Source organism: Bos grunniens, chromosome 17 (assembly GCF_055505025.1).
Source record: "Bos grunniens cultivar Pamir isolate PY7600 chromosome 17, Bosgru_T2T1.0, whole genome shotgun sequence".
Lineage (NCBI taxonomy): Eukaryota > Metazoa > Chordata > Mammalia > Artiodactyla > Bovidae > Bos > Bos grunniens.
In genome coordinates, this window is record NC_141181.1 from 44,745,992 (window position 1) to 44,772,198 (window position 26,207).

At 48.7% G+C, this 26,207-nt stretch overlaps 1 protein-coding gene across 4 annotated transcripts; it reads left to right on the forward strand.

Annotated features, from left to right (window-relative positions):
- The first annotated feature begins 507 nt into the window (after positions 1-507).
- Positions 508-25,623, forward strand: CHFR (checkpoint with forkhead and ring finger domains). 4 transcript variants are annotated; one of them, XM_086347111.1, is made up of 17 exons: positions 508-595; positions 750-893; positions 5,268-5,367; positions 8,222-8,331; positions 9,229-9,288; positions 9,435-9,653; positions 10,041-10,208; positions 12,835-12,991; positions 13,870-14,187; positions 15,993-16,135; positions 17,155-17,271; positions 17,786-17,869; positions 18,616-18,686; positions 20,019-20,106; positions 22,525-22,632; positions 23,067-23,139; positions 24,551-25,623. In XM_086347111.1, exons 2-17 carry the CDS (start codon positions 761-763, stop codon positions 24,591-24,593), a joined length of 1,992 nt encoding a protein of 663 aa, XP_086203237.1. In that variant the 5' UTR covers positions 508-595; positions 750-760; the 3' UTR covers positions 24,594-25,623. The 4 variants fall into 4 exon arrangements, with proteins under 4 accessions (XP_086203237.1, XP_086203236.1, XP_086203238.1 ...); XM_086347110.1 differs by having other exon boundaries at positions 508-893; XM_086347112.1 differs by lacking the exon at positions 5,268-5,367 and having other exon boundaries at positions 508-893.
- The last annotated feature ends 584 nt before the right edge of the window (positions 25,624-26,207 follow it).

A 26,207-nucleotide genomic window follows, 5' to 3' on the forward strand; every position in this document is an offset into this window, starting at 1 on the left:
ATCGTTTGAGTCCAGGAAACGTGCGTTTAAAATGGAGACTGTATCACCGCCTCCAAGAGGTGCCAACCAATGCCGAGATGCTCGCGCTTTCCAGAGCTCTCCCAGGGTACTATCAACTTTCCGATCGCCAGAAAAATGGCCTTGGGAAATTTCAACTTGCATTTACCTCGTCAGATGTAAGGCAGACCGTCGCTTCGCACTTCTAAACGCCATCTGCACTTCCAACGCAGCTTTGGGAATTTGCTTCGGTGCCCAGTGCTCGTTACTCTGACCCCTTTGCGCGGACTTAACATGTGGCTGACTTCGGCTACTTCCGAGATCCGGGAACACCAAGTTGTCCCGGCCAACATCAAAGATGGCGTCCAAGCCCGCAACCTATCCTCTGCGCATGCTCCGCTATCCTCCACGTGTCCACTCTCGATGCCCGTCCCCCAGGTTCCACTCTAGCCGCCGCGTTCGGTGGTTGCCACCGCCCGCCAATCGCAGGGCAAGGACGCTGTGGGCCCCGCCCAGCGGATCAGCTGAGGGATCTGCGATGTCTGTTGACAGCAGCGGTGGCTGCGCGGCCGGTTCCGGGTTCGGCGCGGGGCGGGGGGTAAGCTGGCGACGGGCGCGGGCGTCCGGCGGGACGCTGGGGAGGCTCGCGGCGCGGGCCGCAGCGGTGGGGCGCGGGCGCCGAGGAGGAGCGGCAGGCCGCAGCCTCTGCCCTTGCGGTCCGGGTCTTACCCGACGTTTCCGGGTCTCGTCAGATGTGAATCCGATGGAGCGGCCGGGGGAAGGCGAGCAGCCGCCCCAGCAGCAGCCGTGGGGAAGGCTTCTTCGCCTGGGCGCCGAGGAGGGCGAGCCGCACGTCCTCCTGAGGAAACGGGAGTGGACCATCGGGCGAAGAAGAGGTGCGGGGCGGAGAGCGGGCATGGGAAACGTGGGACCGGCGGGGGACAAGCCTGGGGATGGGTCAGGGCACGGGGGCGGGGATCAGGGACCCGGGATGGGGGTGGGGGACGGGGACCGAAGGACAGAAGCCGGGGGCTGAGGGCGGAAGCCTGGTGATAGGAGCAGGGCGAGACCGGGCCCACCGGGCTATGGGAGGACCCTGGGCGGGGCGCATTCTGCCGTCCAGTTTTTCCAGTGGAATGGGCTTTCGTATAACAGCTGCCATGTATTCACTTAACGGTCTGCCCAGTCACTTCTGAGTGCTTCATTGAGGTTAGTTAATCCTCACCACAACTTTATGAAGTAGTTACAATAATTTATCCCCGGGAATGCAATCTTCTCAAGTTTATTACTACCCAAAGCATCTTCTCTAACCTTAATAGAAATGAAATTAGAAAGCAAAGCAGAAGGAACACTGGAAAATCCACAGATATGTGGAAATTAAATAACATTCTTAAAGAAGCAGTGGGTCTAAGAAGAAATCCAAAGGGAAATTAGAAAATATCTTGACATAAGTAAAAATATCGTATGTGAAAATCGCTCAGTCATGTCCAACTCTTTGCAACCCCATGGACTATATGCATGCATGCATGCATGCTAAGTCGCCTCAGTTGTGTCCGACTCTGTGCGACCTTATGGAAAGCAGCCCACCAGGATTCTCCAGGCAAGAATACTGGAGTGGGTTGCCATTTCCTTCTCCGCATGGACTATATAGTCCATGGACCTCCAGGCCAGAATACTGGAGTGGGTAGCCTTTCCCTTCTCCAGGGGATCTTCCCAACCCAGGGTTTGAACCCAGACCTCCCGCATTGCAGGAGGATTCTTTACCAGCTGAGCTATCAGGGAAGCCCCAAACTATAATGTACCAAAACTTAGGGGATGCAGATAAGCAGTGCTTAGAGGGAAATTTATAGCTGTAAACAACTACATTAAAAAGATCTCAAGTCCCAGCTCTTAGAATAGAGTTGCTCAAATATTTGTTGATTTAATGAAAGGGGAAGCTAAGGACTTGAAGAAAGTCACACAAGTAGTGAGAGGAAGAGCCCTCACCCTCCATGCTTACTGCCTCTGCTGCTGCTAAGTCACTTCAGTCATGTCTGACTCTGTACGACCCCATAGACGGCAGCCCACCAGGCTCCCCCGTCCCTGGGATTCTCCAGGCAAGAACGCTGGAGTGGGTTGCCATTTCCTTCTCCAGTGCGTGAAAGTGAAAACTGAAAGTGAAGTTGCTCAGTCGTGTACTGCCTCAAGACCTCTGATAATTTAACCTCCCTTGTAGCTTTTATACTGAGAGTGCAGTGCACTGATGAGGCCAACAAAAATATTTTGGTTTTATGCAAATTAATAAATTGTGACTCTGGGAATTCCTTGGTGGTGCAGTGTCTGAGACTCCGCACTTCCAATGCAGGGGAACTGGAGTTCCATCCCTGGTCAGGGAACTAGATCCCACATGCCCCAATTAAGTTCACATGATGCAACTTAGACCTGATGCAACCAAATAAATAAATATTTTTTAAAATGAAAATAATACATTGTTATTCTGACTTTATACTTTAAACAAGAGAGAATGAGAAAAGATTACTATTTAAAAGCAAGTATTTTTTGGCTTCATTTTACCCAGTACGATGTACCTGTACCTGTTTTTCTGTTGGGGTCTTTTGGGAGACAGTCTTAAACCCCAGCATCAAGTTATTATTTTTTTACAACTTTAAAAATATTTATGGATTATTAGAAACTTTTCAAGATGCGTTAATTCATGTAAATGGATATTTGATGAAGAGCAGAAGCCCTGGAGACCGCCACCTCCAGGGCCACCATGACACCAGCAGAAGCAGCAGCACCACCACCACAGCACAACTTACTTTGGGTTAAAAATTTACATTTCAATGCCTTTGTACCTACTTTATAGGGTCACTGTGAAGATTAAAAGAAGCCTAGCTAAGAGTTAGCACTTAACGTTAGCCATTGTTATTATAACACAACACTATAGTATCACTTTACACGTTAATACAAGGAAGCTCCAATACTTTGGCCACCTGATGCGAAACAGTCGACTCATTGGAAAAGACCTTGATGATGGGAAAGATTGAAGGCAAAAGGAGAAGAGGGCAACGGAGGATGAGGTGGTTGGATAGCATCACTGATTCAATGGACATGAACTTGGGCAAACTCTAGGAGATAAAGAGGGACAAGGCAGCCTGGTGTGCTGCAGTCCATGGAGTTGCAAAGAGTTGGACATGACTTAGTGACTGAACAACAAAGCAAGGAACATAAATATGTAGTTGAGCTGATTCAGTGAAAGTCCTTTCCTTGAATGTATTAACCTTTCCAGCAAAATGTAGAGTTTAAAAATCTGCCTAGGCCTCCATAACAAAATACCACAGATCAGGAAGCTTAAACAACAGAAATTTATTTCTAGGAAGTCCAAGATCAAGGTGTCAGTTGATTTGTTTCCTGATAAGAACTCTTCTTCCTGGGTCACAGAGAGCTGCCTTCTCTTTCTGTCCTCGCATACTGGACCAAGAGACCTGTGGTGTCTCCCTCTTACAAGTATTTCAACCCTCTCCGATTAAGGCCCTACACTGATGATCTTATTTAACTTTATCATCCACAGTCACTCTCTCTAAATACAGTCACTTTAGGGGATAGGGTTTCAGTGTATAATTTGGGGGGGCACACAGGTTATAGAACTTGATTATTTTAAAACTGTTACACACCTGCTATGTACTAGGCATTATTTTGAGAAAAAGGGAGAGCTGAGTTGATGTGTGTTGGGGGGAAGTGGGAGTCCTCACCTTCCCAAAGAGCTCCCCATTCTCGGAGAGTGGCAGAAATGCATACCAGCCATGGAGAGATTAATGAACTGAAAGACAAGCACACAATATTCTAGTTCTCAATTGGAATGCTGATGTTCTGGCGTGGAGAAGCCTATTAAAGCCCCACTCCGGTGCCACAGTGACCAGCCTGGCTCTGGGGCTGTGAGACCATCCTGGTGGTTTTGTTCAGTGTAATGGGACAGTCTTGAGCACAGGTGAAATTCACCTCAGATAAATGTAACAAAATACTTCCCATAATGTGGAGTGTTTGGGCAAATAAGGTTTAAGGGTTATGGAAGCATAGTTCACACTTAGTAAAATTTGCCCCTTTTAGGTGTTCAATGAGTTTTGAGAAATGGAGGCACCACTACCATCAAGATATAGAACATTTCTATCACCTCAGAAAGTTCCTGGTCTTTTGGAGTCTGTCCCTGCCCTTTCAACCTTAAATCCTGACACTCACCTATATGATTTCTCTCCCTGTAGTTCTGCCTTTTCCAGAACACCGTTTAAAGCCATCTAAGGGAAATCACACATTATCGCAGCACTGTCTTTGGGTCCGGCTTCTTTCTCTTGGCTGGTGCTTTTGAGGTTCACCCTTGGCAGTTATGTGTATCAAGTTGTGTTCCTTGTTGTTGCTGGGTAGTGTTCTGCAGTGTGTGTATTAATTCGCCACCAGTTGATGGGTACTTGTACTGTACTGCTTCCCACGTTTGGTTATTAAAAATAAAGCTACTGTAGGGAATTCCCTAGCTGTCCAGTGGTTAGGACTGTGTGCTTTCACTGCCAAAGGTGCAGACTCAATCCCTGGTTGAGGAACTAAAATCCTACAAGTCGCAGGGCATGGCCCCCAAAACAATAAAATAAAGCTACTATAAACCTTAGTAGCTACGGTGCAAACCTATCATAGGCAGATTAGTGACTTGGTATTAAAACACTCCTGAAAGCGTTTATTCTTTTGATTTTAGGAGAGAACAAAGTATTTGAGGATTTCCCCCTTGGATTTAATGAGAATACAATGATTGTATTCAGCTATGGATACATCTCTGTTTTGTTTTAAATTTTCTTAAACGTGTACGTGTGCCTGTGATAACTCAGTCATATTTTTGTGAATCTGTCATTGCTTCAATTTTGTGACCATTTATGAAACCTTAGATTACACAGAAGAAACTCAGGACTACGATACTGAAGATATTTAATAAGCCCCTTAGGTTTTTCTCAAAGTTCTATAATACTTACCAGGTTGTCTGCATACATGTGCATATTGTAAAACGTCACCATGAAGCAGTTGATGTATCGCTAGAGGTGTTGATGGGGTATATCCTCTGGGTAATGAGGAAGCAGAAAGGTTCAAAACATAGTCCCTTTTCCTTTTGGATTAACACTTAAATGCTTTTTGGGTCTTGACTTAGTGGGTCTTGACTTCTGGTCGTATGATATCATTAAACAAAGCATAGTGTTGTGCCCAGTACCCACAGTTGTATTCCCCTTCTCTGCACACCCTCCTCTCTGTTTTAGGTTGTGACCTTTCATTCCCTGGCAATAAATTGGTCTCTGGAGATCACTGTAAAATTACAGTGGATGAAAAATCTGGTCAGGTATCACTGGAAGATACCAGGTAAGCTCTTTCTGAACTTCGTTCCTGTTTCCTCATAGCTTCAGGAAGCCGACTTTAGCCAGTGATTGCAGAGAAGAGACAAAGGCCCACTTTCTATAGCTCAGAAGTCTGCTAGGGTCTCTGGGTATTGGGAGATATATTTTCGGGCTTCTAGGATGGGCTACTTAGTGACACTGGTGCTAGTGACAATTCTTGAATGTTTTCAGATTAAAGCAAAAATGTCTCAGAAGTAAAACTTAAAAGGCAGTGATACATTTTGGGCTTTTACAAACATATGCAAGTTAGGCTTCCCCAAATCAAGAAGTTTGCCTTTCTTTTTTACTATTACACCACATAAGTAGTGTGTGAAAGTGAAAAGCTTTCCAAATTGCACTCACCCACTAAAAATATATACATATTTATTTTGTATTAATAGGATTATACTATTATACTGTTGTTGTAATAACCAAAGGCTCAGTGGCTGAAAACAACAGCAATCTGGGATATTATAGGCCTGGGGGCCCAAAGTCCAACTCAGGTCTCATTGGTGTCAGCTCTTTCTGGAGGCTCTAGAGGAGAATCAGCTGTCTTCTGTCCCAGCTTCCAGAAGCCACTGCCTCCCTTGGCCGAGGTGGCTGGAGGGGCAGGGGTGTTCCACGCAGAAGAAACAGCAGCTGCAGAGGTCCAGAGTGCCAGCAGGAAGACCCTGATGTCCACACTAGAGAGACCGGACTTTAGTCTGAGAACAGTAAGGAGTCACTAAGGGTTTAAGCACCCCTTGGAGAAGGAAATGGCACCCCACTCCAGTATTCTTGCCTGGAAAATCCCATGGATGGAGGAGCCTGTAGGCTACAGTCCATGGGGTCGCAGAGTCGGACACGACTGAGTGACTTCACTTTCACTTTTTAAGCAGAAAAGTGAAATCAGACTTTTGGGTTAGAAAGAGCTTGAGGATGGATCTTGAGCCTGGCAGCAGAGCCGCGGCTGTGTGAGACAGCTTTGCTGGTCTCTGTAAGTGGGCTTTTACTGGGAAGGCAGCCCAGCCTTCCAGGGACCTGCTGCCAGCTGCTGAGGACTCGAAACAAGAGATGGTATGACAACACCGCCTGCACTATTTACTGTCTGGCCCTATACAGAAATCTAGAGTAGTGGAAGCCTGCTCAGAGGCCAGGCTAGAGCCTCTTCCTCACTGGGAGTCGTAAGAGTGCAGCCATGGAGTTAGGGCCAGGGCAGACCAAGTGCCCAAAATTGGCTAAGGGGGAGGAGGTTGCTCAGGTGCGCTCCTCCCCTTGGTTGCAGTCTAGTCTCTGTCCACTCAGGAGGACCTCCTCAGGGAGGCGCCTCCTGTCCCATCTGACTCAGGCTTCTGTCTCTCCCAGTAGTATCCGCTGCCCTCCCATCCAGCAGTGTGGTCCCTGATTTTCTTTTTTAATATTTATTCGCTTATTTTAGGCTCTGCTGGGTCTTCGTTGCTGTACCAGGCTTCTTCTAGTTGTGGCAAGCGCGCGCTACTCTTCCTTACTGTGCATGGCCTTCTCATTGCAGTGGCTTCTTTTGTTGTGGAGCATGGGGCTTCTGCACTTCTATAGTTGCAGCACACAGACTCTAGAGACCAGGCTCAGCAGCTGTGGTGCACAGGCTTAGTTGCCCCATGGCATGCAGAATCTTCCTGGACCAGGGATACAGCCTGTGTCCCCTGCGTTCGCAGGCGGACTCTCAACCACTAGACCACCAGGGAAAGTCAAAAGGGGGCCCAAAGTCCAATTCAGGTCTCATTGGCATCAGCTCTTTCTGGAGGCTCTAGAGGAGAAGCAGCTGTCTTCTGTCCCAGCTTCCAGAAGCCACTGCCTCCCTTGGCCGAGGTGGCTGGAGGGGCAGGGGTGTTCCATGCAGAAGGAACAGCAACTGCAGAGGTCCAGAAGCACCAGCAGGAAGACCCTGATGTCCACGCTGGAGAGACCAGACTTTAGACTGAGAACAGTAAGGAGTCACTAAGGGGTTTAAGCACCTGATTGACTGGTCCCTGATTAACTGGAGCGGCATCCCAAGCACAGGAATCACACTGTCTTCCTGTCATCGGTAGTTGTGTGTTGATTTGCTTCTGCCCAGAGCCTGTCTCAGGGCTTCCCAGGTGGCACTAGTGGTAAAGAACCTGCCTGCCAATGCAAGAGACGTAAGAGATGTGAGTGATCCCTGGGTCATGAAGATGCCCTGGAGGAAGGCATGGCAACTCCAGTATTCTTGCCTGGGAAATCCCATGGACAGAGGAGCCTGGCAGGCTTCAGTCCACAGGGTTGTACAGAGTCAGACGCAACTGAAGCAACTTAGCACGCAGAGCTTGTCTCATGGGGGCCGTTGGTGCTCATGTGACAAATGAACTGAGAGGGGCTAAGGCTGCTGGAGGGAGGGGTAGGTCTGTGGACAGAGTCTGGTGCAGAAGAGAAGCTGGAAGTCAAAGCACATGCTGCTGGTGGATTCCAGGGCTTCACCAGGAGGAGAACATGAGTTTGGAACAGTGAAGATGTTCAAACACTTGACAACATCATTTGGCTGTGAGTGACAGCACAACAGGCAAGGATTTCCTTTAGAGAATTGTAAGGCAACACAAATATTTATATCATTCCTATGAGTATTTATCATTTTCAAGGTGATAGGGGCTTCCCTGGTAGTCCAGTGATTAAGACTTCACACTTCCAGTGCTGGGGATGTCAGTTCAGTCCCTGGTTGGGGAATGAGATCCCATGTTCTGTGTGCCGCCGCCAAAAACTTTTTTAAATTAAAAAAATTGAACTGCCTTTCTACTGATTGTAGAAAAGGAAACTTTTAACTCCAAGTTATTTTAAGTAAGATAAATTCCATTTTCTTGCCCCTACAGCGCCAATGGAACTGTCATTAACAAGCTGAAGGTTGTTAAGAAGCAAACTTGCCCTTTACAGACTGGGGATGTCATCTACTTGGTGTACAGGAAGAATGAGCCAGAACACAGTAAGAGGGGGGTTTTCTGGGCTGGACCCACAGGTGAGGTGTGGCAGGGGGCCCTGAAACAGCTGGAAAGCATTGTGGGAAGAGGCTTATTGAAGCCAGTATTTCCTGAAGGAATGTTAGCTTACCTGCATCCCTTTTGTGTTTATGTAGATTCTTGGTGTGGGTAGTGTCTGTTGAAGAATGGGAATGTTGGCCTTGCAGTCTGAGCCCCAGCCATTCTTCAGAAATGCCACCGTGGTCATGAGCCACGGGTCTCAAAATGGTAGCCAAGGAGAAGTGAGTGAATGGGGAGGGGTAAGCTGACAGAAAAAGACTCCTAAATTGAGAACAAGACTTAGAATGGGGGCTGGAGGCCACAGATGGCTCTGCTCTGGGACACTTAACAGTGGACAGCAGAGGTCAGACAGGATTCTACTGGAGCTTGTCCCAGTCTGAGCATCCACGTTTGTGTTTGTGGAAGAAGAATGATGCAGGACAGAATTAGGGGAGTCCTTCAAATGGTGCCCCCAAAATAGGAAGAAGGGGGCGGGTGTTCCCTAGGTTGTCCTCAGCATAGTCAAAGCCACCCCTGGCCACACAGAAGGATTTTGTGTCCGCTTCTGGTGGTTTGAAATACGCGAGGCATAGACTCATCCCTCCTTGTTGCTCTGCTTCCCTTAGTCAGCCTCTTCATGCCAGATGAGTTTCCTGAGGCTTATTTATTTTGGCTTTGGTTCAGTTGTTTTGGATCACTTGCTTTAAATTCCCTTAAACTGGCAGCTGTGGTTACTAGCTGATAAGTCAAAATAGTCGACAAGGACAAAGTGGCTGTGAGGTAATGGGAGGGAACAGAAGAGAAATGTGAGTTCTCCCCTGGCACGTGACTAACAGTGCTGTGATTTGGTTAATTCCTTTCAGACGTGGCATACCTCTACGAATCTCTAAATGAAAAGCAAGGTGTAACACAAGACTCCTTTGGTAAGTGGGATTTTCCAAGAGGAGTGGGTGTGTGTAAAGTGGGTCTGTGTGTTGACTGTCTCTGTCAACAGGAATAGCTTGCCTGAGGCGGTGGTGCCCATCTGTGCCCTGACTATATTTTCCTCCTGCTACTTCTGTGTTCACAGAAGCTAATAAAGAAAATATGTTCCACGTGACCAAAGATACCTCAGGTGCAGGGCGAGGTGACGATCCTCAGGATCCCCAGGTCCTTCTGTCGTCGCCCGCCACTCAGGTGTGCTTTGAGGAACCACAGCCATCGACGTCCACGTCGGACCTCTTCCCCACGGCCTCTACCTCTTCCATGGAGCCCACCTCCGCAGGCCGAGGGCCTCCCTCCAGCTCCAGTGAGAATGGGGGTCTCGGGGCGGTAGCTGCAGTGCTTTCTATTCACTCTTTCTGCCCTGTGTTGTTACGGGGACAGACAAGCACTGAGGAGTTCAATGGTGGCGTCAGGCATCAGGCTGTCAGTAGTAAGGTTTCTGTAGCAGTTGCTGTCTTGTTCCATCCTCAAGAGAAAGCCTGGGGATAGGGGACTATAGCAGTGTGGTATTTTTTACAGGTTTTATAATTCATATACTGTAAAAATCACATAGAATGAACCCTTCCAGTTTTCTGGGTTTTTTAACGGCATCTTGCGTCCCCTGTGCCTAGTTTGAATTAGTGACACTTCGATCTGCTGTCTCTTCTTCTGAGGTGGGTGAATCAGACTTTCTTGTTTGTCCCTCTCACAGGCTCCAGAGGTACAGACATCTCTCCAAAGGGGTGTGGTCCATCTGTGACAAGTGATGAAATCTCCAGCTTCCCTTTAACTCTCCCAGACAGAGAGGGGGCTTCCTTTTCTCTGTCGGAACCCCAGGATCAGGAGGATTTGGAGCCTGTTAAGAAGAGAGTAAAAGCAGGTCAGAATCTCAAGGTTTCATGTAACCTCAGGGCCCCAGCAGGACCATCCAACCTGCACCTGTTGGGGCCCCACCGTCTGCCAAAGCCTGAGGATGCTGTCTTAGGCTGACAGCAGATGGCAGCCTGGGCCCTTTCTTTACTGTTTGTACCATTGGGATTGAACTGTGTTTACTGCCAGGATATGTTATCAGTCTGCAAACTGCATTCTTTTTTTTTTTTTTTTTGGCTACGCTGGGTCTTCATTGCTGCACAAGTTTTTCTCTAGTTACAGCAAACAGGGCTACTCTCTGGTGACATGTGTGCGCTTCTCACTGTGGTGGCTTCTCGTTGCAGAGCTCGGGCTCTGGGGCTTGCAGGCTTCAATTGTTGTGGCTCTGAGGCTCCAGAGCACAGGCTCAGTAGTTGTGGTGCGCGGGCTTAGTTGTGGTATGAGGGGCTTCCCAGATCAGGGATCAAACCCATGTCTCCTGCATTAGCTGCTGCTGCTGCTGCTAAGTCACTTCAGTCGTGTCTGACTCTGTGAGACCCCATAGACAGCAGCCCACCAGGCTCCCCTGTCCCTGGGATTCTCCAGGCAAGAATACTGGAGTGGGTTGCCATTTCCTTCTCCAGTGCATGAAGGTGAAAAGTGAAAGTGAAGTTGCTCAGTCGTGTCCGACTCTTAGCGACCCCATGGACTGCAGCCTACAGAGCTCCTCCATCCATGGGATTCTCCAGGCAAGAATACTGGAGTGGGTTGCCATTTCCTTCTCCAATGCATGAAGGTGAAAAGTGAAAGTGAAGTTGCTCAGTCGTGTCCGACTCTTAGCGACCCCATGGACTGCAGCCTACAGAGCTCCTCCATCCATGGGATTCTCCAGGCAAGAATACTGGAGTGGGTTGCCATTTCCTTCTCCAATGCATGAAGGTGAAAAGTGAAAGTGAAGTCGCTCAGTCGTGTCGAACTCTGAGCAACCCCATGGACTGCAGCCTACAGGGCTCCTCCATTCATGGGATTTTCCAGGCAAAAGTACTGGAGTGGGGTGGCATTGTCTTCTCCATCCTGCATTAGCAGGCGGGTTTTTTTTTACCACTGAGCTACCAGGGAAGCCCCTGGAAGCCATATTCTCGAGTTGTGACTCTGTCCTGATACAACAGCCAATTTTTAAGAGTATGTTATCTTTAAGTGATAGTTTGAAACTTCACATTAAAGACAATTTAGAGAAAAATCTATGCTTTAAAAGCGAAAGTTAAAAAGACTGTAAAAAATGTTTGGAAATGTAGTTGGTAAGACAGTAGCTGTAAGGCAGACCTGAGGGCTGCCCGTGGATTGGAGCAGTGTGATGGGAAGGAAGATGGGCCTTAGAAAGAAACTGTATTGTCTAGTGTATTGAGTGGAAAATGAGTTCATTGACCTGGGAAGGTGTGGAATGAATTGGCAACAGATACATAAACAAGTATAAAAATGAAGCCATTTTTAATTATCAGAAATGAAAAAGTATATAAGAAAGGAAATTCTAATATGCTGTTTGACTGAACAGACTATTTAAGCATAGTAATATACCTACAATATACTGACCCAATAATTGTGTTAGAATAATATTGGGAAGGCTACTCAAAGGGCAAAATCCTCCTCTGTTTTAATGAATATCAGGAGATACCTAAAATCTTCAGCGTAAATGTAGTGTGACAATCCAGAAACACAGAGGCTGGGACCAGAAGAAACAGCTAAAAGACATTGTTAGGCAGCAAGAAAGTCCTTTCCTCAGAGGAGGGGGAGATGGTGAAGGTGAGCAGAGGCTGGGGCAGAGGGCTGCTGCTTTTGTTTTCTTTTAAATATTTGACTTTTTAAATCATGTTTCTCTAATAAATTAAAAGTAAAAATTAATCTGTGATATAGAAAAATTAAACATGTCAGCCAAAAAAAAAAGAGATTTTAAGCTCCTGGTAACATTTTTAAATTTAATTATTTTTTAATTGGAGTATAGTTGCTTTACAGCATTATATTAGTTTCTGCTGTGCAGCAATAAGAATCGGCTATACATATACATATATGCCATCCTTCTTGAGCTCCTTCTCACCACCCCCCACCCCATCCCACCCATCTGGGTCACCACAGAAGCACCCAGCTGAGCTTCCTGTGCTGCACAGCAGCTTCCCACTGGCTATTTATTTTATATATGATAGTGTGTGAAATATGTCAATGCTGCTCTCCCAATTTGCCCTACCTCTGCTTCCCCAACTGTGTCCACAAGTCTCTCTAGGTCTCTGTCTCTGTTCCTGCCCTGCAAATAGGTTCATCAGTGCTCCTGGTAACATCTGATGGTCTGTATTTTCTAGCACTTTCCTGTATGCATATGAGTCACATTTTTTTATTTAAACAAAAATGACTTCATACACAAATGCTATTTGACAACTGGCCTTTTCTCGTACCTATGTATCCTGAGTGTCTTTTTATACTATTAACTGTTCTAAAACAATATTTAAATATACCAGATTAGGAAACTTATTGTGAACCTTCTTTAAAATGCCCTTTGAAATACACAAAGGAAGAGGTCTTCTGTCCACAGTTTAAGACATCTGTAAATACAAGAGATGTGTTGCCTCCATGGTCATGACGGTCAGAATGTGTCCCTTCCCTTGCAGATGGGGAGCCAGACCTTAACCTGCCCATACTGGTCACAGACCCAGGCAGAGACCCTCCCGCTGCCCTTGACGTCAGAGCCGAGGCCATGAAGCCAGACAAGATGGAGGAGACGCTCACGTGCATCATCTGCCAGGACCTGCTGCACGACTGTGTGAGGTGCGCCCAAATGGGGTCCTGTGGGAGGCCAAGGGTAGGGTGGGCCTTTGGGTCAGGTCAGAGGCTGCACCCGCTGAAAGTGCCATAGCCGTTTTCCTTGTATGGCCGACAAGCCAGAAACCAGGCTGGTGACTGAAGCTACAGAAGAGCCCGAGAGACTGAGGTGCTGTGGCTCTGACCTCAGGTTGGCCTCGGGCGGAGCAGGAGAGCTGCACCGAGGGCTCGGTGTCTCCTGGCAAAGGAAGCTTAGCAGTTAGCATGGGCGAGCCTCCTAGAACGAACTCTCGTTGCTTCTCTGTGGGAACTTGGAATTAATCTGTCTGAAGTTCAGCTGAAATGCGTGTCCTTTCCACCCACTCCCAGTGTCTCTGCTCTTCCTCCCTGGCCCTCCCTAGGGTGCCATGTGACCTCTAGTTTCTTTTTGTTTTCTACTTTCTTGTAGTTGACAGGCACAGAGTTAGAGCAGTTGAGGTGGGTGCCATGTTTTTGCACAGGGACTGTTTCTCTGGCGGGTTTTGGAAGGCAGATGGCTTCCCCCAGCATTAGCTGAGGATGCAGACCCCGCCAGCAGCTAACCTCACGCATGGTGTGGGTGGAATGCCCAGGAAGCACAGGCTCAAGGCCCTGCTGAGGCAAAAGAGCATAGGGGCTGGGGATGGGCAGTTGGCTCACTTTTCTGTTTTGTACCCGAACCTCAGTCTGAGCAGGGCCATTTCCTCCTCCAAGGAAAGAGGCAGCATGACCCTGGGTCCTTGATCCTCACGCCCCAGGCCAGCCATGCCCCTGGAGCCCTGCATCCAAGGGGCTGCTGCACTTGCTGGGGAGACGCTCCACCCACGAGTGCCCCCAGGCCTCTGAAGCCCATCCCGTGCCCTCAGCCTGCAGCCCTGTATGCACACCTTCTGCGCTGCCTGCTACTCGGGCTGGATGGAGCGGTCTGCCCTGTGCCCCACCTGCCGCTGTCCGGTTGAGCGCATCTGTAAAAACCACATCCTCAACAACCTGGTGGAGGCGTACCTGCTGCAGCACCCGGACAAGAGGCGCAGCGAGGAGGATCTGCGCAGCATGGCCGCCAGGAACAAGATCACACAGGACATGCTGCAGCCCAAGGTCAGGAGGGCCTTCTCCGACGAGGAGGGCAGCTCTGAGGACCTGCTGGAGCTGTCGGACGTGGACAGTGAGTCCTCGGACGTTAGGTGAGCCCCTTGGGCCTGGAGCGGGGTGGGCGGCCCGAGTCTGACCACCTCCCAGGACCTGCTGGTCCAGGCCACTGTTGAGGCGCAACCCGGCAGCCGTGTTGCCTGCCTTGTGCCAAGCACGCCACTCATTCAGGTGACCCTGATGAGGCTTGCTCACTGCCCTGCCTTCTGTGATAGCCTTTTTTCTCTTTTGTTATGCAGTGGAACATTTATTCTATTTTTTTGTTGCTTATCTGTATTGTTTTCCAGTTTATTAAGATATAACTGACATACAGCCTTATAGAAGTTCAGCGTGTGTAGCATAATGCTTGGGCTTAATTATTGTGACAGACTGGCCACAGGAAATGATACTTTTTTATTTGCTGAATCCTCATCAAGTGCCTTGATTCACCAGCTGATACAAATACCACATAAGCACACTCACTCTCCACAGCTTACCTAGTGAACATACGTCCTAGAGTATCACTTGAGGTACTTACCATCTGTCAGGGTATTATTACAAAAAAGCCACAGCCACCTGGTAGACAGGGTGCAGTCCTAGGAGACCTTATTTTATTGGCTCATATCTCCTGACTTAGAAGTCCAGGGTGTGAATTTTTGTATTGAGGCCATAATATTTAAAAAGACAAACCCCCCACCCCCAGTTTGTCTCTTTTCACAAAATTTAGCACATAATGTTCAAGCAAAAAGAAAACCAAAAATCACTTTTGTGTGAGGTTTTTATTATATATTCATCCATTCATACACATGTGTAGTCATACATGCTTAATTTTTTTTTTATTGCTTGAGACATTTTTTGTAATATTTTGAAACCTGGGACAAAACCACAGTGCACATTCTGTGTTTACAGTTTAGTCCACATATCCAGTTATTTCTTGGAGACAAGCATGTGGAAGTAGGATGTTCATGTCAGGAGTTTCAGTGAGAGGATACCTTGCTGTACTTCTGACGTCTGGTTGAGCTCAAGATTGGCGCTCAACAAATGCCCACTGTTGAGTGCAGGTGGCGGCACTCCCTGGGGTGTGTGGAGGGACAGCAGTGATCCCCGAGACACTCGGGGTATTGGGACAGGCAGGTAACTTAGTCCCATTTACATCTTTTTCTTCCAAACATGGCTGAGTGTCTTTTCAACGTTTCTTCCTTTTCTAGTCATGTCTTGTCTGTCCTTCCCATGGGTGGCAGGCTCAGGCAGGCATCCTCTGACTGAGACCAGAGGAGAGTCCACATATGTCTTTCTTGCAGATTATGTTTTACCATCTGCAGGTTTGAAGGCTCAGCTAAGGAGCATACAGCTGAAAGGCGCTGTGGACAGCAGCATTCAGCCCTGTGCATTTTCAGATTTTAATGAGGGGAAGTGTGTGCACGAGTGGCGTCAGACCTGCAAGAGCGCACCCTGCCCAGTGTGGGGACAGGAAGGCTCCACTCCAGGGGATGCCTCAGGGGGTCGAGGGGCAGGCAGGAGATGTCTCCAGATCCCAGGAGTGTCTGAGGGAGAGAGCGCTGGAGAAGTGTGGGAAAAGGGGGGCCGGGAGGTGGCAGGGAGCAGAGCCTGCCGACTGCTGCTGTGCAGGGTGAGTGTAGGGGGCTAGGGGGTGCTGGAGGGCAGCTGTCCTTCCCCTTCACACACACCGGGTCCAGTGGCTGATGCAGAGCTGAGACATGGAGGCGGGACAAGGCCCATGAGCTGGGGTCTGGGTCTTGGCTTGTCATTCAGTCTGGGACTGTTGTCGCTAGCCTCAGCCTCACGCACCAACCAGAGCGGGTGTCATCTCATCCCCCCAAGCTCTGTGCTTTCCTTGCAGCCAGCCGTCCATCGTGTGCAGACAGTGCCCTGAGTACCGCAGGCAGGCGGGGCAGCCCCTTCCCTACCCAGGGCCCGGCAGCGAGCCAGGGGCACCACAGGTCCCCGGGGATGCACCGTCCACGTCCGCCAGTGTCACGGCAGGTGAGATGGCCACTCCCTCCTTGCTGTCCTGACTGCTCCGGGTGTGGGTGGCGCTTCTGCTGGCTCTTCTCTGCTCAGATAGCTCGTTGCTTTTCGTGACCTGTTTTGAGCTAAGAAACCAGATAATCAGCTTTACTTGTGGATCTCCGCTCTTGAACACACAGTCCTGATTCTGACACTTACCCTTCCCCACCCCTCCCCACTACTACCTTGGGACTGTCAGCATGCCCCGGGATGCTTGCCAAAGATGAAGTGACCATCACACATGGGCTCCTCCAATGAGGGACTGGCCTCTTTCCAGCAACAGGATGTGATGTTACCAGAGCCGCCCTGAACTATCTGTTCACTGCCCATTTCAGTGGGCGAGTTCCTAGGTGCCATTAAGAAAGGAAAAATGAACATGTGGACTGTGGTTTGTGGCCCTACATTGTAGGGCCTGGCCTCCTTGCCACTGTCAGCCTCAGGCTATCTAGAGGCCACTGACCTCAGAATTGTGACCCAGAGCCACATTCTTAACCTTCTGCCGTATGTGCTGTGCCACGACTCTTGGGGGTGTCCTTGTAGGCCCCTACGTGTGGGGATGACCAGGGTGGTGCATGGAAGGCCCCGTTGTGACCATGGTGAGTGCACAGAGCCTCACGTGGTACGTGAGTGACCAGGGGCCAGGCCACATTGACACAGCTCTTGGTGCAGAGTTAGCCAGCAGAGACTAGAGAAATCACTTTACTGTTTTATGATCTGTCCTTACTAGAAAACCTGCAAGTGGCCTTTGAAATCTAGCTCCAACTACTGAACCAAAAGATAGCTTCGGTCACTTTTCCGTCTATTACACCTTTTAGTTTGAGTGGTAGACTGTCACTTGGCTGTTAGCAAAATTGGCCTGAGATCTGCCCAGGTGTTCTTGTAGGTCTGTGTCCTCATGCGTATCTTGTAGCTGCCCCTCCAGGTGTGGGCTGAGCCGCTCGTGCTGCTGCTCCAGTGCTGGCAGCACCAGCCTGAGCAGCCTGTCTGTCCCACAGCCCAGGACTACGTGTGCGCCCTGCAAGGAAGCCATGCCATATGCACCTGCTGCTTCCAGCCCATGCCCGACCGGAGAGCGGAGCGTGAGCGGGACCCCCGCATCGCCCCCCAGCAGTGTGAGTGAGGGTGTGGGTGTGTGTGTACACCATCTGCCCGGGGCCCCTCCCCACCTCAGAGCCACTCCCATGTGTCCTTCCAGCCTGGTTTTCAAAGTGTCATGGACTTCTGTGTGTGGTTTGAGCAAAAGATACAGTTCTGTGTTTCCACCTGTGTCATCAGGTGTCCCTGCACGACTGTTTGATAATCTGTCTTTGGTCACCAGTTGAAACCTACCCCTGTCATACACACGGGGGGCTCTCTTTCTAGATCTGTATCTGATACGTCACCCAGTAGTTCTCCAGTGTCTCATTTTATTCTTTTCTGTTGGCTGCATAGTTCGTTGGATCTCCGTTCCCCAAGCAAGGATTGAACCCTGTCCAAGGTGTCATTTTAAAATCTAACAGCTGAACTGTACGGCACATTAACAGTTTCTAGATGATGGTGAAAATCGAGCTTGTCACTTATTTAATGGTTACATGAACTTCCTCCTCGCCATGTGGCGTGACTGGTACGTGTGCTCTGTGTCCACAGGTGCCATCTGCCTGCAGCCCTTCTGCCACCTATACTGGGGCTGTGCCCGGACTGGCTGCCTTGGCTGCCTGGCCCCGTTCTGCGGTAATGCTGGCCCCACCACCAATTGCCACCAGCTTTCCTTGTTCACTTGGTGTACTTGAGGCCAGTGGTGGGCTGGCTGTGTGCCTGAGCAGGGAAAGGCCACATTGGTCGCCATAGATTTGCAAGTGTCAGTGAGTGTTGGCTCCAAGACAGCAATAACAACAACAGGGGAACTCTGAGTCGTGCACAAGGACCACCCCCACTAAAACACATGTCTGGACTTCACAACCCCAGACCAGGGACTGTGCAGACTGGACCATTTCTGGGGGGAGTGGAATGGAATGCCTTTTACTTTTTCTCTGTTTGAAATTATATTTCATCACACAACTTTTTTTTTCAATTAAACTTTCTATTTCATTATGGGATATAGCTGATTAACAAACAATGTGATAGTTTCAAGTGAACAGCAAAGGAACTCAGCCATACATATACATGTATCCTTTCTCCCCCAAACTCCTCTTTCATCCAGGCTGCCATGTAACATTAAGCAGAGTTCCCTGTGCTATACTGTAGGTCCTTGTTGGTTATCCAATTTAAATACAGCAGTGTGTACATGTCCATCCCAAACTCCTTAACTGTCACCTCCCCCATCCTTCCCCTGCCCAACGCCCATGACCATAATGTCACATAACTTTCCATTCTTCATAGAATCCATAGTGAACGAAATTTGGTTATCCTGTCAGGTGACCAGTGCTTTCATAAAGTGCATATGAAATGGGTAATGCTGCTTCCCTCCGTCCCAACAGAGCTCAACCTGGGTGACCGGTGTCTGGACGGGGTGCTGAGCAACAACAACTATGAGTCGGACGTCCTGAAGGTACAGGCCAGGTGGAGGCCAGTGGGAGGCCTCCCAGGACTGTCCAGTGTTGTGGCTTTGCATGTCTGTTTGTGCGTGTCTGCATGTTGTGACTCTGCATGTCTGTTTATCCCTGTATCCCCCCAGATAGGTATTCCTCCCTGCCCTTCACACTGAGAAGCCACAGTAATTGTGTTACACAGTTCCAGGTCCTGCTCAGCCTGCCTGGGGCAGGCAAGGGGAGCGGCTGGCCCTTGGGTGGAACCAGGACTGCCCACTGGCCCTCTTCATGCATTTCAGGGGGCAGCTGGCTCTTAGAACTTCAGGGTTTAACATGCACATGTGTCGCTTGCCAGGGGTCTTCCCTTCACCCGAATATATGTGGTATGACACCCCCAGGGCAAGGCCCTTCTCATCTGAACAGCACCTCCTCTACCTCACTGCTCTCTGGCTAGGTATTCACAGGCACGCTCTTGTAGGTTTACACAGAACCAAGCAGCTCCATGCGTCTTGAGGGCAGAGCCCACCCAGATGTAGACCCTGGCTTCCTTGTCACGTGGTCGTGGGCCTGTCACCATACTGTGGCCAATCAGGCTGCAATTAGGTCTCACTGCTCCTATGCTATAGGAGTGTCTTTGCAGAATTTCAGAGAATGCCAACTCTTACACTTGAGGTTCTAAAGCTAGTCTGCCCTTTGAGACTGAGAAGAAGCTCCTTGGTTGAAAATTTTGTGCTGCACTGTGTGGGTGTGATACCATGTCTGCCCCAGGCCTCCTGTTCCAACAGGCCATCCAGGCCTCCCAGCTAAACTCCTGGAAGCAGGTCCCCTAACTTTATGCAACACTCAGCCTCTGCAAGTGCCCACCACACTTAGGTGTTTCGGCTCTACCCACCTTCCAGGGCCTTTTATGAAATGTCAGCCCTCTTTGCCATTTGTTGTATGTTCTTTTTTTTTTTAATATTTATTTATTGGCTGTGCTGGGTCTTCATTGCTACACAGGCTTTTCTCTGGTTGCAGAGACTAGGGGTTATTCTCTAGTTGCACTGCATGGGCTTCCTGTTGCCGTGGCGTCTCTTGTTGCAGAGCACGGGCTGTAGAGCGTGGGGGCTTCAGGAGTTGCAGCACATGGGCTCCGTAGTTATGGCCCTATGGGCTCAGCTGCCACGCAGCATGCAGGACCTTCCCGGACCAGGAATCAAACCAGTGTCCCCCCACATTGCAAGGTGAACTCTCAGTCACTGGACCACCAGAGAAGCTCCTTCTTTGCCATTTTAGTGTTTCCTTTTTTTTTTTTTTTTAGTGTTTCCTTCTCCAAGCTCATGTTTCTTCTCTTGCCCATTTCCCTGTTACAGAATTACCTGGCCACCAGGGGTTTGACATGGAAAAACATGTTGACTGAGAGCCTCGGGGCTCTGCAGAGGGGAGTATTCCTGCTGTCTGGTAAGCCTTGTTGTGCCTACTTGCCCCCTACTGATGGTGGTGTTTTCCAGGGGCACCTCTGCCTCTGGTCAAGCGGTCCCTCCTGCCTGTCCACACACTGGCAGCATTGCTTGTTGGCTTTCCCATGTTCACTCCTGCAACCTCTGCCTACCCTGGCAGAGACAGACAGAAAGGTCCTGATACTTTGAGATTTCTTTTTTCTTGTTGGGTTTGAGTCGACATGACGTGTTCCAGAATCTTTTCTCACACAAGGGAGGGAAGGAACACAGCTGGCGAGGTGCTGGCCCCACCACTGGTCAGCCTTGACATTCTAGGGCTGGTTGTCAGGGTCTTTGCTGGCCTGTCCCTCAGTGCATCAGGTGACTCAGCGAAGGCTTACCCCCTCTCCCAGGGACACCTAGTGCTTTGTGTCACTAATGGAGGGTGCAGAAAAATCAGTGAGTGATTTTTTTTTCCCTAACACATAAATTATTATAAAAGACTTGAAAGGTACTAAGTTATTTTGTCTCACAGACACATTATAGTGAGTATCTTGAGTTTCCTCTGTTGGGACAGTTCTATGCGGTTGGGTCTTAACTTCTTTTGCTTTTTAATGGCTATTTTTATAAGAATGATGTGGTTCACAAAGAAAACGTTAAGTGGTACAAGAAAGTCTGAAGAATAAAGTGAAAATCATCGGAAATCCCACCACCTAAAATATACCCAGTCATAATACTTTGACAGCCACCTTCTAAATGCATGTACCTGTGTGTGTGTATCATTTTCATAAACGAGATCCTGCCAGACATGCTTTTAATAACCTATTCACCCAACAGTATATCTCGGACTCTTCCTACATCAACAAAGGTCTATGCCTTGATTTTTTTTTAGTTATTACTTAGCATTCTGATACCATCGTTCATTTAGCCAGTTTGTTACTAAAGGATATTTAGGTTCTTCCCAGCTTTTCACTGTTAGAACCACCACTGAAGCTGTTGAGCATGCAGTCCTGTAGGTTTCACAGTCAGTCCCCGTCCCCGCGCCACCCCTCCCCCCAAAAACACAGTTATCCCCTTAGGATAATAAACAGGACTACTGTCACTGGTTTGCATGGTTGAGGCATGTCCTGGGGCCTGAGTGCCAGCATCTCCTAAGCCCGTCAGCTGAATGTTTGCCCTCTCAGTTCAGTTCAGTCGCTCAGTCATGTCCGACTCTTTGCGACCCCATGAATTGCAGCACGCCAGGCCTCCCTGTCCATCACCAACTCCCGGAGTTCACTCAGACTCATGTCCATCGAGTCAGTGATGCCATCCAGCCATCTCATCCTCTGTCGTCCCCTTCTCCTCTTGCCCCCAATCCCTCCCAGCATCAGAATCTTTTCCAATGAGTCAACTCTTTGCATGAGGTAGCCAAAGTACTGGAGTTTCAGCTTTAGCATCATTCCTTCCAAAGAACACCCAGGACTGATCTCCTTTAGGATGGACTGGTTGGATCTCCTTGCAGTCCAAGGGACTGTCAAGAGTCTTCTCCAACACCACAGTTCAAAAGCATCAATTCTTCGGCACTCAGCTTTCTTCACAGTCCAACTCTCACATTCACACATGACCACTGGAAAAACCATAGCCTTGACTAGACGGACCTTTGTTGGCAAAGTAATGTCTCTGCTTTTTATATGCTATCTAAGTTGGTCATAACTTTCCTTCCAAGGAGTAAGCGTCTTTTAATTTCATGCTGCAGTCACCATCTGCAGTGATTTTGGAGCCCAAAAAAATAAAGTCTGACACTGTTTCCCCATCTATTTCCCATGAAGTGTCAGGACCAGGTGCCATGATCTCTAGGTCTTGTAAATATGAAAGAGGCAAACGGTGGGATATTTTATCTGCCATGTTTGATGGTAAATGAAATGGAAAATCTTTTTCTTATATGGGACATATATATGCTTGTCTGTGTCCTTGGTTCATTTTTGGACTTGGGAGATTATTTGTGTGACATCTTTGTTAATGGTGCAACACATTGTCATTTGTGTTAAAAACACATCCTCTACTATTTCATTAGTATTTCTCCTTTGTTATACGTGTTCCCATTGTGATGTGTAAACTAGAGGCAGTCACATTTACAAATCCCTTCCTTTGTGCCATTTGGTTTTCATGTCATAGAAATAGCTCAAGAGAAGAATATTATTCCTCTTAGTACTTTTTTAGATTGTTCTAAATATTTAAATGTTTAATCTAGATGGAATGATTGTGCTATAAGGAAATAAGTTGGTGTCTAGGTTGGTTTTGCTCTTGTTTTCCAAATGTCCAGCCCTCTGTCTGACCCTGTCTATGGATCAGTGCATTAGTTCCCCAGCAGCGTGCAAGCCACGTCTGTTCTCCTGTGCTGGAAACATGATGCTACCCACTGGCGGGCTGTGCCTGTAAGAGGCTGTGTTCCTTCCAGATTACAGAATCACCGGGAACACCGTGCTGTGCTACTGCTGTGGCCTGCGGAGCTTCCGCGAGCTCACCTACCAGTATCGGCAGAACATTCCTGCTTCTGAGCTACCAGGTGAGGAACCACCTGGCCCCTTCCTGGCCCACAGTTCAGTTCTGCTTGCGTGGGCTCCCACACTCTTTTGCAATAGCTCAACACCCTGTGTGGGCCTTTACTCTGAGTTCACAGCAGGGCCAGGGACACAGCCTGGTAGGTAGGGGCACGAAGGCCATGCTTGTCTTAAGCGCCCCTTGCCTGGTGCCTGCACAGGCTCTGGATCAGGTGAGGTGGGTTCCTGAAACAAGATGGCAACTGGAGTCATCTCATTTCTAAACTGGATTTTCGATTAAAGATTTTTTTCCTTTCCTGGAGAACAAGGAAGCGAGCTATGAAGTGGAACAAAGCGTTGTGTGTCTCAGCTGCAGTGTCTCTTTGGGTCTCAGCTTAAATTCACTAGGCCGAGTCTGTAGACATGTGCATGACATGTGTTCATTTTTTTCTCTTCCCAGCGGCCGTCACATCCCGTCCTGATTGCTACTGGGGCCGCAACTGCCGCACTCAGGTGAAGGCCCACCACGCAATGTGAGTGTGCAGGCAGGGCGGGGGCTGGGCAGGGCTGGAGAAGCAAGTGCAGACAGGCAAACAAACCTGTGGTTTCCTAACAGGAACTGCTTTTCTTTAAATCTTTTGGCCATGTTGATTTTGAAGCTTTTAGGGATGTTCGTGAAGTAGTCAGTTCTCTACTTAAAAATATACTAATTCATTAATAATTGTCATGCTTTATAAAGTCATGTAGTATATAAAAAAGTCATTAAGTGAAGTGATTAAGTGAAGTCTCTCAGTCATGTCCAACTCTTTGCGACCCCATGGACTTTAGCCTACCAGGCTCCTCTGTCAATGGGATTTTCCAGGCAAGAATACTGGAATGGGTTGCCATTTCCTTCTCCAGGGGAACTTCCCGACCCAGGGATCGAACCCAGGTCTCCCGCATTGTAGGCAGACGCTTTACCATCTGAGCCACAAGGGAAGCCCGCGTAAAAGTCATTATCACTTAGAAATTCTGCTCTTCTGTTATGTCATTTCATGAAATGTTTGCCCATACACATTCATCTCCTTCTCCACCTCCATGTCCCCAGCCTACACGTGCAGGGCTGAGCGCTGTGCGAATCCCTGGTTGTGGTCCCTGAGAACCATTTCCCAAGTCACAGCCGTGTGCACGTCGCCATGCATCTGGATCTACCTATGGTGATGCAATGGCTAGAGCTCTCCCTGGGAGTTTCCCACGGGGTCTTTAGAGGCTGTTCATGTTGACATTCATGTCACCACGCGCGGTCGCCCATAGGAGTAGATCGGCCTCTGCTTTGAAACCATGAGGAAAGTGATCGCATAAGTCAGTTTCATGGATTGATGCTGTTTGCGGTGACTGTGATCCCAAACAGCCATTTGAGGTTCAAATTAAAGAAATTGGTTAAAAGAGTCATCATGAGGACTCAGGTAAAGGCAGCCACCCCTAAGGGAGTGATTCTGTAAAATAAAAATCTTGGTTTGTATTTGAGCATAAACTATGTGGAAGAGATCATTTTATTCTAAGAAAGAGATTTCACTAGTAACAGGCTAACCTGTCTCAATTAAAATGTGGGGAAGGGGGGCAGCAAAGGAACCCTCGTCTTCTCAGAGAGGAGGTCACCCACAGTACCTTGGGGATGCTCACGAGGCACAGGTCTGAGTTTCTGGAAATTGCCCAAATGTTCCACTTATATTTTACATTTAGAAAGGAGGGGTCACAAAGGAGTCAGACATGACATAGAGACTAAACAGCAACAAAGAAGGTTGCGTTTGGGGTTAGTGTCTTTGCTGTATGAGAAACATGCTCTTGCAAACCTCAAGCACAGGATCACAGTCTCCTGTAGTTCCTTTGGGTACAAGTACAGAATTCCTTTACTGAATGCATCTGTGATGCCCTCTCGTATGATTTGACTGTTTTTTCCCACAGGAAATTCAATCACATCTGTGAACAGACGAGGTTCAAGAACTGAGCGTCCAGGGAGGCACCGTGATGGCTCAGGAGTGTTGGCAGTCAGTGACACGCATCTCAGAAAATACTGAAAACAGACATTTTAAGGGCATTTCACAGTCCCCCACCCCCCACAGTGGGGACTGGGGTCTCAGCATAGGGCACTCTGGTATGACCTTTATTTTGTGGAGTGAGACCCTCTTGGCGAGAACCCCCACCTGTGGCACCCAGAGCCCTGGGGCCGGAACAAGAGCCATCAGCCGTCCCTGTGTATCTGTCCCACAACCACAGTCAAAGCAGACATCTCTGTTCAAGAAGAGTGTCCTGGGAGAGGAAGGGGAGTTTGTCAGAAACACTGTGCTATGACGAAAGGGAGCACAATTTTCCAGCCGCAGGACGCACAGCGGCTCACGTGTGTGTTTTCATAGCTTCGGTGCTCATCTCCTAATGAGATTTAAATATCACAAACTGTAGCACAAATGATATAATTTATATTTACAAATTGACTAAAATTGGAGACACTGATATTTGAAAGAATAAGCATATGTTCCTGTTTATGAAAAAAAATCATCAGACATCCAGGACTCCCCAGCACCAAGGGCATGTTTGGGTCACTAACACACGGGGCTCCTCCTCAGCACAGCTGCAGCCCACCGAGCTATCCGCCTTCATCACTCCTCCCAGCCTCGGGGCTGGGGTGGCCTGGGGCCAGGTTGCAGGTTGTCCCTGGTGATGCCCCAGCCCGCCTGGAGCAGCCCCTTCCTGCCAATAGGTTCTGTGAGTCCTTAGCCTTTCCTCCTGCGTTGGGTTTGCCGTGTCATCTGGAATAATACTTGAAATTTTGTTGTTTAAAAAAAAAAAATTTTTTATCATTTGTTAAAGCCACCCGTTTGTTTGCAAAATTTTACCTTTTTTGCTTCTTCTCAGGAATACGATTTTCAACTTTGTCTTGCTCTTGATACAGACTCTGAGAAGCAGTGCTCTGGGGAAGAAGGCCTCCTTCCCGCATTCTAATAAACACGCTGTGTCTGTTTCTCTCCCCGGCACCTTCATCCGTGTTGATTGTGATACGTTCCTTTGGTAGGACCGCCTGCGGAGGTCACTGGTTACCTGCTTAACTAACAGAGTGTGTCCCCAGTGGGGGGCGGGGGGCCGCTGCACTCATTAGCTTCACCAGCCCTGCAGGTGTGAGTGACCTGGGGGTGGGGCTGGGTCTGAACAATTGGGAAAAGGCATGGCTTCCCTGGGATCCATCAGTCCAAGCCTTAGCCTACTGGTCCCTGGTTAAAGCCACAGCTTTGTGTCTAAGCTCTGGCTCAGCTCATGCAGGCACGAGGCTGCCCTCCAAGCTTAGGACCTTGGTACATAAACCCCTTCACTTCAGACCCCAACCTCTTCTCCCAAAGTAAGAACACAGATGCAGGACCCTTAGCAGACGTAGCAGCTTTTTTGGCTGAGGCCTAAACATGCAGCCTTCCCTGGACTACACTGGATCCGTAGGTGAAGGGAAGGGCCCACACCACCTCAGACAGCTGGTCCACGGCGCAGGCCAACTCCAGTGGAACTCAGATTCCCTGTTTCTGATGAGCACATGGGGTCAGAACAGAGCTTGTCAGCCCTAACCTGAAGAGGAGCC

Bases quoted from the DNA above. Each gene is read 5' to 3' on its own strand.
- CHFR (XM_086347110.1), top strand. From the start codon at position 536: ATGTCTGTTGACAGCAGCGGTGGCTGCGCGGCCGGTTCCGGGTTCGGC. The intron at 8,332-9,228 runs GTAAGAGGGGGG...AATTCCTTTCAG, and splicing joins GAAGAATGAGCCAGAACACA to ACGTGGCATACCTCTACGAA. The intron at 23,140-24,550 runs GTGAGTGTGCAG...TTTTTCCCACAG, and splicing joins GTGAAGGCCCACCACGCAAT to GAAATTCAATCACATCTGTG.